Raw genomic sequence first — 14,774 nt, 5'->3', positions numbered from 1 at the left:
TGAATCCTAAAAACGCACCCTCAGGGGAGTAGCGCTATTCGAACTGCCATTATTGCAACGTTTGCCTACGCCCCCATATTCATATTGCCTAAATAATTTGTTTGTACTTTAAATACACTCAAACACCCATTTAGGCAAAATACACCGTCATCACCAAAAAACATTTCAAAATACATGGCTTTAATAGTTCTGGTAAAATCTGAATTACCTTTAGGCGAACCCTCTCCTTGCCCTGTTCATTTAAACCGTGAAGTGGACCATAATTCAATTAGTGAATAGACCAGGAATATGTTGGCAACCCCTGATCAATAAAATGTGTTGTATTTCAAATAGAAATGTGTAATTACTCACAAATGTGGTCGTTTAATAAACGTTGTGAGGAGTGACTGTTATTCCTCATTGCATTTTTTGCATTGACGCTTCTTTCATAGCATATAACTAAAGTTGTACGCACAAAACTGCAATGTATGCTATTTAGTGGTTGGCACATACATAATGCATTTAATTTCGCTCACACCGTTTTGATTCAAGCTATTGAACGTTCTGGAGTGCAACGCCGGCACTTTTGGGTTAATGCATCATTGTTTCAAAGCACAGAAATTGTTGGCTACTATTCAAATTAATCCTATTGTTGCAGTGTATTTTCCAATAATGTATTCATGATCTATGACCAAATTCAAATGTAAAACTTCGGTGTTTTCAGATGTTTCTAGGAAGCCGATGCATGCTGAATTTCAGTGGTGCGCCGCGCGCAACATTGGTCTTGCCTACTATCTTTCAAACATACCATACCATACATGTTATCCAGCAAGCTGTCTGGATTTATTCTGAAAATATTTAGTCAGCTATACTGAATCACATTTGTTGACCATTAGGCTTACTTTTAATTTCGGTATAAAAGACACCACTTCAAGAAATACACAAATTCAAGCCCTTTAAAGGACAACATTTCAGGCTGCCTGCTAAGCTCTAAATCAAAGCATGTAAAAAAGCAATTGATTTCAAGATTCAGCCCAACAAATTGCCTATATCTAGGGTAAGGAAAACCCCTATTGTTATTATTAGTATTGTTATTGTTAGTATTATTATTATTCCTGGCGCCTAAAGTGCTTGATAACTCAAAAAGTCCATGGTAACAACTGCTGTTAAAGTCGTCAACGTGTAACAACGATACAGACCCCCGCCTAGATTCATCCACCAGGGGCGCTGTAGTACACGATTCCATTTGCTAATTTCAAAAGGATTTTTTTGTACCTGCCTCATTTCTTATGCTGAACAAAAAAGCCTCAAGAACCCATAAAGTCCGCCATGATGGATCTTTCTGTACAGTGAAAATTTGTCCAGAACTACAAAAATCTTCTTCTCATGAAATGTAAATCCAATTGACTTGTCCTTAAGCATACAGGTGTCTCATACCTGTGTGCTTAAACATTTTCAGGAGTAAGAGATAACTTGCAAAATGGCTGACTACTGTATAATATAGGTATGCACAATATGCATCTGGGTAAATATTTATTGGAACAATAACCTATGCACTTCATAATCATACTGTATCCAAATACCATCCCCATATAAGACCATGTGCATTTGTTGGTTGATATCTGAAAAGACAGAAAAATGGCAGCTGACAGAATTCTGTCCCTTTTCAACACAAGCTAATGGTAATAAATGCCTTTAAAACTATTTTTCTCCCGAACTGTACATCAGATTTACTTGCCAGTATATTTCCAGACTTAGGCCATACTTCTAAACAGGGCTGACAATTAAACTAGTCCTTTATGCTAACTCTAATGACCACTAGCTTTAATTAACTATTAGGCTGGATCTTTTGATCCTTTTGAGCTACAGACTTTGTTTCACCAGTTTAGGATATCCCTACTTCAAATTAGAAAATGTTTATCGATTTTACACATGGTAATTAGCATAATTAGCGTTCATTAACCACTAGGCTGTGTCTTTTGAACCGTTCAAGCTACAGTTACGATAGCAAATTTTTTTTACACACGTTTAGCTATCCCAAGTTCATATGAGCAAACATTTATTGATTTTACGTATGCGAATTATAGTAAATAGCGTTAATTAACTATTAGGCTGTATGTTTTGAACAGGCCTGGACTGGGAATTTGGCATGCCGGTAGGCTGAGGCACTTTTGGGGCTGGTGTAACTTAAAAATAAAAAGTTTTTGCTAATGACCGGCCCATAAAGCATTGATTAATTTTCTATATTGACACTGGGCTGGCCCAATCACATTTCTCATTAGGCCCCACCCCTCTCCTACTGTCAACTGTTTCTCGTGTCCAAGCGTGCCGCACAAGCCCTGAAAAGTGAAGCCAAAACGTCTCGATCGCCCCCTGGTGAGTGGTCCCAGTATAGGTCATAAACCCCGCCCTCCCCATGTTATTCAATGGGACGCGAGACCAACTAAACAATTAAATTACCCTTCAAATATATTTTTTCCGAAGCTGGTTTCTGTTATTTACTGTAGTTTGTATCACGCTAATGTAAATTCAAGAGTTTGTTTTTAAAATAAGTTTGTTTTTAGTTCGTTATTTAATGCTCTAAAAACGGTGGTGTGACGTCGTGATTCACAGCTGTGATTGACAGCTATCTGAGCCGAGGAGCCACTGAATCTTCGGAGGACTGAGAAGATTGTAACTTTACATTTAATCTCTAAATTTCTATAATTGATATAATTTCACACGGACATAATGGGTTGTTCTGCAGTACATTGTGCTAACCGATCTGGCATTTCCAATCGATCTTTGAATTTTTTTCGGTAAGTTAAATTTATAAGCTATTTAATTAGTAAATAAATGTAATGGGCTAGCTAACGTTAGCTAAAAGACAACAAGCCTCGTTAATAGCCATGTTAATAGCTAGCAGGTGATCGTTAGCTAGAAGTTACCAATTATTTTTGTATTAGACCTATTCTAAATTAAGGTTAAACATGATGTAAGTTAGGCTATAACATATCGTCTAGGTTTAACAAGCAAAGGTTGTACTGTACTTGGACTTGCGATTGATTACGGTATGCGCATTCTGCGAGGGAGAGTGAGGGTGGGGCACAGGGGTGGGGCCGTTGATTTCGCGGCTTTACGGCTTTACTTCCTTCTCGCTACTGCGCATAACTACTGCGCAGAACTGGTCCCAAGATCGCTATCTGCGCAGACGCAAGTCCAAGATGTCAGCGCCGTATCAGGACACTGGTGGCTTCATTTTTCACCAATGGAAAAGAGCGAAAGGGCGTCGTCCATTATTTATACAGTCTATGCTCGTGTGAGACGCAGTTGCTCAGAGCCAAAAATCTGTGGATGAGGGTGTCGAAATTGACTAACAAAGGTGCTAGGACAAGGGATTGCGGAGAATTTGACCAAAATAAGACCAAAATAAGTTATGCTTTGGAGGCGGATTCCACTACATGTGCAAACCTCTGACGTTTGCTGTAGTAGCTTCATTATATACAGTACCCGACATTGTGCAGCAACAGGTGGTTGTGGAACATGAAGGAGGGGAGGTGGCTGGCCATGGCCACTGCCAGGCAGAGGAGTAGGCATGTGGACAAGGAAGCCGAGGAGGCACAGTGTGAGTGTGACTGGGCCGAGGGACAGAGTGAGCAGGAGCAGAGTAGGTGAAGTGGTTAGCATGGAGTAGCTTCATGAACAGGGAGAGACTCGCAGAGAGGGGGCAGCAGGAGGAGTTTGTTTGTTTGTTTGTGTGTGTGTGTGTGTGTGTGTGTGTGTGTGTGCGCGCGCGCCCATGATGGCGATGATTAAATAAGATGATATCATCCGCAGATTTTAAGTACAAACGAAGTCAATCCTTTGAGGTAAGGAAGATGTAAAATTGCTTATTGCAATGATTTTCTAAGCTAAGTTTGTCACCAGTATTAAGCAAGTAAATACACAAAACTTAGCTGGTTAGGTACTCCAGCCGCAAGCTAAAAACTGAACCAGAATGGGAGCTAATTCACCTTCTGTTTCACAGTGCTGGCTTGCTAGTAAATGTTGCATCTAACGTTTAGCATATAATTTATTAAATGAAGTGTGTATCATGTGTTTGTCTCTATGATGTAAATGTTATTTTAGAAAAAGCAAGTCTGATTACAGTTTTTATCCACTACTGTATCACTTTCCCTGATGCTTGTGTCCTTGTAATAGACACACCTATCTAGACACAAGCAACATGGGAAAGATTGTTCTGTAAGCCCTTAGTTTAATGTATCGTGTTATGGATGTATTAAACAATATAACTAACTGCAGTATTTTGTTATATATTGCGTATATGTAGGTAGAGATGGATGGGTGGAGAGGGAGGTGTTGATGCTTGCAGAGAAAGAGATCACTGACATCCCTGGTAAAATCCTGCTCATAGCACATTAGGATGTTTAGAAATAGGGACCATGAAGCTACTGGCTGATATATATTAGGTCTTTCATTCTGTCTTTCTGTCTCTTGTTCACCTGGACAGTGTGATGTACTGTCCACTCTTATACTTCATGGCACACCAACTGATGGCTGTCCACCTGTCTTCTTCCACTCCCAGTTATCATGTCTCTGTCTCACTTTTTCTCTCTTTTAAAAGGTTGCCTTGTTTGAGGAGATCTTTGCTGTCCATTGGTGTGGAGTTCACAGGCATCATTTTGACGGACTTCTATACTTTATACATACTAAAATTGTATTAAAAAATTGAAATGATACTTTGACTTCTAACAGAGCCCTTTCTTTGACAATTCTACTTGAGTATGAAGATTGTGCAGGCCCTGCTGCACTGCCACCTCTGATCACCAGGGAGTCAGTCAAGAGCAAGGGAGTTCACTGGTCCACTTGTCCACGGCACTTACTACTGAGCTTTGTAGTGGTTTTGGGGAACAATACAGTAGGTACGTATATTCAAAGGGACTGCGAGGATGGTGTGCTGGTGGGTAATGTCTGACCCATTGTGGTGGGCCGGTCTGGGCCAAAATGCCAGAGGAGATTTTGCCAAAAGAGATTTTTGGTCCCAGTCCAGCTACAGACACAAAACCAAGTTGTACATTTTGAGACTATCCCCAGTTCATATGATGAAACGTTTGATGCTCTTAGTATACTAACTAGCATAAATAACGTTAATTAACTATTAGGCTCTATATTTGAACCGTTCGAGCTACAGACACGAAAACTGTCGTTGGTAACACTTATGAACTTTAACTATGTCATGTATGCTAATTTATACTAATTACCCTCACCAGTAGTATCTCTTGAAGCTTAAAAAATACTGACTCCATAAATACTTTTTTTTAAACAGCTATTAAATTAGATTCAACTTTATCATTGAACAGTACAAGTACAGTACAACAAAATGCAGTTTGCGTCTAACCAGAAGTGCAAATAGAGGATGGCAGAAAAAATATTAAGTATATGTATATGTAATGCAATTAATGTTAATGTAAATGCAATTCTAAATGTACAGTGGAAAATTTTACAAATTTACAAGAAATATATAAAGTATAACATATGTACAAGTGGGATAAATAGTTGTGTGGGTACAAGTGGCAATTCTCAATGGCATTCTGAATTTGCAAGTAGGGTAGCTAGCAAGAACAGCACATTTTCCTCAGGAAATGTACTGCTAGTTTCTCACAGCCTTTTTATATTGTTTGTTTTCCAACATCTTACTTTTGCTTAATTACTTAAATCCTCTTCACCATTTGGGGTTTACTCTGCAGATGCCCTGTTTATTCTTCCTGTTGTTTATTTATTTTTTGCCCTTAGTTTTTACGCTGACTTCTCTACTCCATTTCACTCCTTACACTATTCCCTGTTTGTTTTTTTAACTACTTCCCTATGGTGTGTACTATTTTTTTTTTATTCCTATTGTTTTTATTTTGTTACTTTTTTGCTTCACAAAAACATGTTGCCCTCAATGAATATCCGACAGTCTCATTGTGTTAGTGTAGCCCACCCAAACATGTTCCTACACTCACCATATAGGAGGACCCCGCCCATTGTTGCTATGCAACTGTATTTTAAATAACGTTTACTTGGCATAGGGAAGAACGCATTGCATAGGTAATTCCACTAATTATTCATCTTTAGACCATATGTGATAACCAGGCACTCAATAACCATGCACTTTTAATACAGGCCTTGTCAGTTATATTGTCCACGCTATATTGTTTTTACCTAAATATATTTAACAAGAGTTTTCTGTCAGTGTATCAGCTCATTTGAGCTCAGTTGCGAGTGTAGACACATGGAAAGTACACTTGGTTCCCCTCTTCCACTTTAGAGAAGGCAATAGAATAGTAATGTATTATAAAATGCTATTGTATTTTGTTGTTAAAAAACTAAATAGAAGTACTTTTTCAAGAAACCTATTTAGAATCTCCTACAACCAAACTCTGGGATATGCCCCACCAGTTGAAAGCTATTCATCTGAAACCCATCTTTTCAAAGCACTGTCCAATATTTGTGCCAGTTCACATATGCTTGAGACAATTGTCCAGATTTCAACAACTATAAAAAATAGTTTCCTTTATTCCAAATACATCGACTATGTCAGACACCTTTTTACAAAATACTGTTTTACAATAAACCAATGTATTGCATAGTGATACTCAAATGGGTCGGCTATTATAGCCTAAAGAGGAAACTGCCATAAACTGTATATGAAACCAGTTGCTATTCTGTCCTCCAAGGTTTATAGGCACATCAATGGGTAAAGACCAAGTTGGGCTCACTTTATGTATCATACATGCTTTTAAATTTGATTCCTTTAATTTGTATTCCTCTAACTTCGCCCTACTTCGTATCCTCAGTCAAGAAAAGCACAATCAGTCCATCATCAGAGAGAGCAGGATTCCACACTCTATGATGCCTCATACAACAGTTTGAAAAGATGTACCAGGTTCAAATAGGTTAATATTTCAATGGAGACATTGTGGACAAAAAGCAGCGTAGTTGTACAGCAGTTACATTGACATCTTTCACACAAATAACAAGATTTCCTTGAACATGTAGGCCTATATCTATTGTGTTATGTTAGCTTTAGAAACCAGATGGGACTGTATAGAGACAGTGCCTAATGGAAGAGGAACTAACAGAGTTCAGTATGTCTGTAACGCCCATATACTTCCCTTTTAAGGCAGTGGCGTGTATGAGGAGATATGCGAAACTGAGCTCCAATCACTGGTCATAAGCAGTTCAGAGTTCACCAACAACTGATCGTGTAATCAACCAACAGCCTTCAGAAGGCAGTTTTCATTGTAAATAAAGATATTAGATAAAAGCTTGTATTGAAATGTAGACAACTCAGGAATATGTGAAATACGACTTCAAATGGGTAAACATTAAAACATAACATTATAATTCAGTATAATCTCTAACGATAACAGCGGGAATGGATAATATTTCTATAAAATACATGCCTGAGAACTGTCATTGCTGTAATAGAATATGTTATTGCTTCTGACTGCCTGTAAGACTGTCAGTACCCATGTTCCAGTCCAAATCTATAGAGGGAAGAATTATATTGGGTATTTCTTTGTACTAGTCAGTGGAACAGTTATATGGTCATACTGAGCATAGAACCTTGTGACGGCAGTGTACCATGCAGTAATCTAGGGGCCTTTTAAGTGCATATGTCTGTGGGTAGTCCAATCGCCAACCCCCAGCCCTCCTCATCAGATACAGCAACTACATCAAGTCTTCACAAGCCTCTCAAATAGCAAGTCCAAATATCCAAACCCAGGCCGTGGACAGACTGCAGTTCTACAGTGTCTATTGTCTCAATATATCTGTGGGGCTGGGGCTTCTTGGCTGGAAACCGTTAAACATCTCTCTTCTCAGGATTCCGCCAATGAGAGCCTCCCTTGTGCCGCGGCGATCAACCCCCGACTCTCAAGATTCAAATTCGCTGTCACTGCTGACCGAGATGTCCGGCGTGGAGGCGCCGGTGCCTCGTGGCTCAGTGCCCGTGCTGCAGTCGCTGGCCTCGGGGCTACCCAGGTGGCGAGGGGAGGCGGCCAGCAGGCGGGAATGGTGGGCGTGGTGCTCCTGAATGGAACCCTCAGGGGAGGTTCCGGAAGGCAGGTGGGCGGGATCCTGCTGCAGTCTGGGAAAAGGGAGATAGTCGAGTTTGTTTCATAGATCAGTAACTGTGCTTCTTTTGTCCAGAGTTGAGAGAACAATCCGTCACTCAAAAAGCAGCCTTTTGATGAATTGGTTTATTTTTCAATGTTGAATGGAAGACACAGCAGGCCTGCCTTCCTCTCATTTCCTTACCTGTTCTTTGCCGACGCAGCCCTGTCTCTTTGGCGTCGGTTCTTGAACCAGTTGCCGACCTGTGTGGGCGTGAGTCCCGTGGCCTGTGCCAGGTGTCGTTTCCGGGACGGGTTTGGGTAGGGGTCCTGGAGGTACCACTCTCTGAGCAGGCTACGGGTTCTCTCCTGGGGAACGTGAAGGAAACAGCAGTTGGTCTCCTGCTTCATGTAACCAACAGTGTTCCTTACGATCTACAGCTCTCACAATCAGACGTATCATAAACAGGGCACTGAAATATCTTTATTAGTCCCTTCCATTGTTCTCAGGAAGACCTAAACCATGCTGAAAATAATCTCATTAAATTGGATTTGGGGGATCATAATTCTCGGCATTATCAACATAAGGACTTTATTTTCTTATATTGGCTCAGGATGAAGGGCTTAGTGGTGGAGAGAGGGTTGGATGCGTTACGATTAGTAGAGGTTTAATACTTCGGGGGAGCAAGATTATTTGCCTGCAGTATCAGACTGTACCACAAGAGGGTGCTGCAGCATGGCCAGTTGGGACATCCCGTAAGCTCTAAATTCTATCTATAGCAACATTCAGTGCTCAGCCTCAGCCCATTCACTTAATGATCTTGCACAGACTTTACTCCTTCAATCTGGTAGACAACACTCCGGGCCAGCAAGTGACACACAGGGCTTACGCTGTTTTGGCCATACGGAAATGTGACCAGCCAGAAGTGAGTAGCTCATCTCCAAGGGTAAGTGTAGGGCTACCCAGTCAGTGATGGGTCTCTGTTTGTGCGGTGTGTAGCTTACGTGTGTCCTAAAAGGACTCATTCCCCATTGCTTGGCTTTCATACGCATTGAATTGGGACTTATTGTGTTGGTTAACGTACTGTCTCATCCCCTATCATCAACATGTCAGTGAAGCAACTAAAATCGGGTAAACATAAATGGTTTCCCAAAGATAACAGATGATGTCTGTATAGGCTTTCAAATATCCAAAAGTCAAAACACTGTTAAGCCCTACATTCACCCCTAGTGATTATCAGCTTGGTTCCCAGACCGCTGCATTTGTGTAACAGTCACAAGTATGAGCCCTAAGCCTCATGAGCCCTGGCCAAAAGAAGTGCACTAGGGTTCTAGTGTGCCACTTGGGACACACCCTAGGTGATTACTGACCACCGTGAGGGATGGAAACTCATGAGTAAAAGGGAGCTTAGCTTATACTGCCACAAGAGGTTTCTGACATGAAAGGCTTATCTAACCGACTCCTTCCTTGGGCGCATCCCAAATGAAACCCTGTTCCCTACATAGTGTGCAGGGGCTAAGGTAAAAAGTAGTGTACTGTATGGACTAGGGTACCATTCAGGATTCAAGCCTGTGACCTATAGCCTAGCCTGTAGCACAGTCGGTCTCCATTCAACAGGCTCTTATGGAGCTCTTTAACGGCAGGATTAGTGCCTGCAGATTTAAGTAGCCTGAAATCCAGATCTGTTTGGCGCTAACGTTCCCCTCCATGTACTCTGTGTCATATGTGGACTGTTAGCAAAACAGACTGGAACACAGGCTAAAGGTTGAAGGTTTTAAGTGTTAAAGCGTGTATATTCCCCTATGTTGTTTACACTTCTCACATAAGGTTTTTTACATACGGAGATTTAGACGTTGTTTGAAGTGTACGAGTAATTTGGAGCAAACAATAATTTGTGTGTAACCTACTGACAATTGATTTGACTTTTCTGAGGTTGCTTGTTTCTTGCACTAACCTTTAACCTGGCATTCAAAAGGTTGGTGAAAGTTAGAAAGACCATTCACATTGGTCTAATTTGTTTTGGGATTCCACAAAAAGACACAGATGTATATTGGTCAGTGGTTCAGACTGTCTACAATCAATAATTGCAACCTTTTCACACTGTTTGATTTGTGACATGTGATGTCACATTTTAGGATGTGTCCTCCTGACACTTTGTGAGCCATCGTCCCACGTAGCTTTGTTGGTAGAGCATTGAACTTGCAGCACCTGACATTGTGTTTGATTCCCGTATGGGACGAAGTTGGAAATGTCTGCTCTCACTACTATACTCTGTACAAGGGCATCAACTAAAAAATTACAAGAATGTTGGGAAGAAAATAATGTGCATTCCCACATTACTCGAAAATAATTTTATGTAAGGAAGTGAAACACTACAATTGCATACTAGAACAATTTAATAGGATCTTGGTGGGTAACAGGATTGCTGAAATTAGATTCCCTATAGAAATAGCCAACAGCCTCTTATGTGAGGTATTATGTTCAATCTCATCTTGCAGGAGGTCATTGACCCTATAGTCTGTTAACAGAGATCAGGGCTGGAGAAAAACTGATAACTCTGGTCGGTGACATTAGCAACTTAAGAGCTCTGCAAACATAGCGCACCTGTAATGCCAAGGTGCCATTGGAGGACCTCCTGGAGTCAGTTCTAAAGTTTTATTGTAAGTGTCTAAATGTGGGTAATGATGTACCATAATTGACCCTTCTGAAATAATTCAGTTCAGTTGTTTTAACATTTTACATAACATTTAAATAATTTAACGGACACCCTTATCCAGAGAACGTTACGGTAGGGAGTGCATACATTTCCGACCCAGAGGGGAAGACTTACAACATATTAGAGCAAGATATGACTTATCTTCTTCCTATTGTATAGCCTACGGTGTGTAATAATAAAATTGTGTATGGTGCGAAAGAATATTACTTACAGCTTGGTGTCTCACCTTAAAGCAGTGGGTTTTCTGCTCTCCATCCCAGATGGTGCGAGGCAGGGGAAACTTCTTGCGGATACGGTACTTCTCCACTGGTCCCAGGGGACGGCCCCGGAGCCTCTCCGCTTCGCGGTAATGTGCGTCCAGCCACAGATCTTGGAGTTTGGCGTGAGATTCGCGCGTAAATCGATGGCTCTGGAGGATTTGGTAAAGTGCCTCGAAGTTTCCCCCGTGAAATGCGACCAGTGCCCGGGCGCGCATCACTGACTCTTGGCGGTTGAGTGCCTCCCCGGAGGAACCAGGGACGGCGGCCGGTAGGGACCATAAGAACCGCCCCAGGCGCTCGATGTCTCCGGTCTCCTCGAGGTTCTCGCACACCCGAGCCACTTGTTCAGGGGTGAACATAGGCAGAGGGAACATATTTCCCCCTTTTTTTCTTAGACTTGGTCAACTTTGTTTCTAAATAAGCGTTGGTTTGTTTCCTATATGGGCATGGCCAATGGACATTTAATTCCTAATATCGGATGCGCATTCAGGTATCAGTTCTGCCGGAGAAACCCAAACGCACGTCAAATGGCCTTTTACGCACCGCCGTTAGTGTGGCTACATGTGAAAGATCGATTGAGTCAAATGTAGATTTGTAGTAAAAAAAAAAAGAAATCGTCTGATTCGTAGCGAAGTCCTTAAATAAGTTGTTTCTACGTTCCCGGTATTTGCGAGATATAAGATAGTTATATGTGACAGTCGCGTTGGTGTCAGGTGCTTGTTGGAGTTTGGCCCGCTCTTGCAGGCTAAAGACGGAACGCCAGGAGTCAACCTGTATTTATAGCTGGATACTATTAGCATCTTTGTAGATGTTTTCAGAGAGATTATGTGCCTCGAGGTCATTAGCCACTTAGCGGGGGGTAGTGGGTATAGAGGTGACAGCCTGATCAGATTGTTTGGCTTAGCTGAGGGATACATTGACTGTCAGGGTGATTGGGAAGCTAACAACAAGGATATTTAATTGGTCTGATCTGCATGCCGAGTGAAATCCATTTCATGACAGGGGACGGGGAGAAAGAGGGGAAGTGAATAGAGAAGGAAAACGAGTGCAATCAAGCGTTTATCCATTCGCTCTAGTTAGTATTTATTATGAAACTAAATCTAAATAAAATAAGTGTTGAATAATCAAAACAATAGGCTATTGTGATAGTGCTCTTGCAGCGTTTGCCAATCTTTATAGTTGTACAGTAGGCATACGTTTAGCAAAATATAAGTATTGGGAAATTTATATTTAATTAATCTCCAAGCCTAACTAATTGCAGAACTGTATTTGATAATTTATTCATTTTGAGCCCTAGTGGAGAAGGATTGGATCTGAGCGCTGGAGCTACCGCGATTAAGTTATGACAAAAACCTGCATTACGTGCGTCGGTTGGACCGAACGCGTGCAACGACATTAACGAGACGGATGTTTGGCCTATCAACTCAGTGTTCCCGACAAAGTAATCACCTGGTAATCAAAATGGACACTATATCGTATAGGATTTGAAAAACACACCCCGGTCTCAGGAGCCCATGTTGATGTGCATTATGCGCGACAATGTTAAGCGAGCACACATGGCTGTTATAGGCTGCACGATCCTGCTTCAGGGTTCAATCCCTCTCTGATCTTATGGTAGTCCTATTAATCATTTAAGGGACAATATTCTTATTAATCTTGTTTAGAAAAAGCGTCTGTCAACGAAGGCGGTTCAACAAACGTGGCATATGTTGTATATTATAGCCGATCTTATATAATTCTCCAGTCTTTTGTGAAATAGTACATGTTTTTTTTAATGTTCTGCTCAGTTGAGACAGATCCACATTGCCAATTATTATTATTTTATTTGAATTTCAATTCATCTTAATTGATGGAATTGACACCAACCGAGCCGTCTAAGTCTAGACTGTAAAAACCACGTACTAATCAAGCAGACCAGGCTTAAGGACTTTGTGTGCATATAGGTTTTAAAATAGAGGTTGTAGTCAGGTAAAGGGTCATGGTTTAAAGTAAGGTAAAGGGATTTAGTCTCGTCTAACAATCTGTCTACAAAACACAAATTATGGCTTCACCAGACAATACCGGAAAATACTGGCTTAGCCGGAGATATTTGGGGTCATGATTGATTACAGGTTTTAGACCACAGATAAGTAATTCTGACTTTATTACTCAACATAATTGTGTAGCGGAGGAATAAAGGAAATACTTCATTTTATTGAGAGATTTTTGTTCTATTTTGCTTGAAAGCTACCTTTTTCTAGACCTCTGAAAATAACTGAATCTAGATTAGCTATTACATTCTAAGCCAACTGTAAAGCACCAAAGCACTGTGGTAAATTTCAACCAATGGAATAATAGGACTGACACTGGAACAATTGGAAAAGCAATTTGTTACACAAAAATTATGTAAATTACAAAACATTTTAGTTGTCATATTATTCTAAATGTTTTGAGAAAAAATGTATGTGAAAAATTCATAGACAAACATTTTAAGCATAAACCAAAGGTAAGATAGCCACCAGCTAGTAGCTGCACATCAGCCAGAACCACCAGGAACATTCCCAAACTTCAGGCACTTTTAGTCAATTACATTTCTTCTTCAGCATGTCAGACAGTAAATCTGTGGCTCAGCAGGACCACAGGAAGAGTTCAGCCCCTTGAAGTAATATGAACCAGATTCAGAAATACTGCTTCCTTGTGTCAACAATAACTGTTCATCCAGAGGGTTCACGTGGCTAGTGTCAACTGCAGAAAGAGTTGAAAGAAGGTGAAGGTGGTCATGTTTGCATGGTTGTCTCTCCTGGTCTGACAGGCAAAGATGACTGTTTTCCCATGATCTATCCCTTTTGAACTGGATACCGTTTCTGCCCATGCGTCCTAATAATCTAAGGAGAGAATATTCCCTTTTTGTGGACAAAATTCATCAGCTTGATCCTATATTAAAAATATTAGAAAAATTGGATCTTGAATAAGGAGTAACATTGAGGTAGGGGTAATTCTGTGAATCTTCTACTGTGATCCCTAGAGATCTGTGCGTGGGGTTAGAATGCACTTGGGTCTTTTAGGCAGATTTCTCAAATCTTTAGGGGATTTAGACATCTTTACTGGTGCCTTCATAATGGATATGGGTGTTTTTAAGCATGTAGCTACATTTTCAATTGAAAATGCAGATCCAGATGGGCTAGGCTGATGGATACCTATCCATAGATTTTTACTGCTGGAATCCAAGCTAAAGGATAACATTTATGTAGATTCTTACTGCTGGAATCCAAGTTAGAGGATAACATATATGTAGATTCTTACTGCTGGAATCCAAGTTAGAGGATAACATTTATGTAGATTCTTACTGCTGGAATCCAAGTTAGAGGATAACATTTATGTAGATTCTTACTGTTGGAATCCAAGTTAGAGGATAACATTCATGCAGCCAAAGCACTGACAATTAGATTATTTTTCAGAACTGTTATTACTGGTATTATTAGTTTTTCACTTGTTGACTATGAGATGTTAACAAAGGTGAAACAAGGTCTGACATGATTTGTTTTGATTTCAGTCTTTCAGATTTTCAGTGCATAATTTAAATCTGCATTTGTATTATGTTATGTATTAAAGTAAAGGGAAAACATTAGTGGGTGTTAACTTGGGTAAAGAACTATGTGCTTGTTCTTTTAAATTGATGCCACACTATGACCAGGGCCGGCTGTAGCCTTTTGAAGGCCGTAAGCAACATTTTATTTGGTGCCCCGGTCCCCTGGCGGTCC

The 14,774-nt window shown here is 40.6% G+C and overlaps 1 protein-coding gene across 2 annotated transcripts; it reads right to left on the bottom strand.

The window, feature by feature from the left end:
• Positions 1-6,480: 6,480 nt before the first annotated feature.
• Positions 6,481-11,788, bottom strand: six7 (SIX homeobox 7). Of its 2 annotated transcripts, none has more exons than XM_010898440.3 (3): positions 10,986-11,788; positions 8,263-8,426; positions 6,481-8,092 (listed from the first exon to the last, which is right to left on the bottom strand). In XM_010898440.3, exons 1-3 carry the CDS (start codon positions 11,406-11,408, stop codon positions 7,879-7,881), a joined length of 801 nt encoding a protein of 266 aa, XP_010896742.1. In that variant the 5' UTR covers positions 11,409-11,788; the 3' UTR covers positions 6,481-7,878. The 2 variants fall into 2 exon arrangements, with proteins under 2 accessions (XP_010896742.1, XP_010896744.1); XM_010898442.3 differs by having other exon boundaries at positions 11,001-11,788.
• Between the last annotated feature and the right edge of the window lie 2,986 nt (positions 11,789-14,774).

This window comes from Esox lucius, chromosome 24, assembly GCF_011004845.1.
Source record: "Esox lucius isolate fEsoLuc1 chromosome 24, fEsoLuc1.pri, whole genome shotgun sequence".
Taxonomy (NCBI): Eukaryota; Metazoa; Chordata; class Actinopteri; order Esociformes; family Esocidae; genus Esox; species Esox lucius.
This window is presented reverse-complemented; position numbering and strand designations above follow the sequence as displayed.

Bases quoted from the DNA above. Each gene is read 5' to 3' on its own strand.
- six7 (XM_010898440.3), bottom strand. From the start codon at position 11,408: ATGTTCCCTCTGCCTATGTTCACCCCTGAACAAGTGGCTCGGGTGTGC. The intron at 8,427-10,985 runs GTAAGTAATATT...CACGTTCCCCAG, and splicing joins TTAAGGTGAGACACCAAGCT to GAGAGAACCCGTAGCCTGCT. The intron at 8,093-8,262 runs GTAAGGAAATGA...CCCTTTTCCCAG, and splicing joins GCTGCGTCGGCAAAGAACAG to ACTGCAGCAGGATCCCGCCC.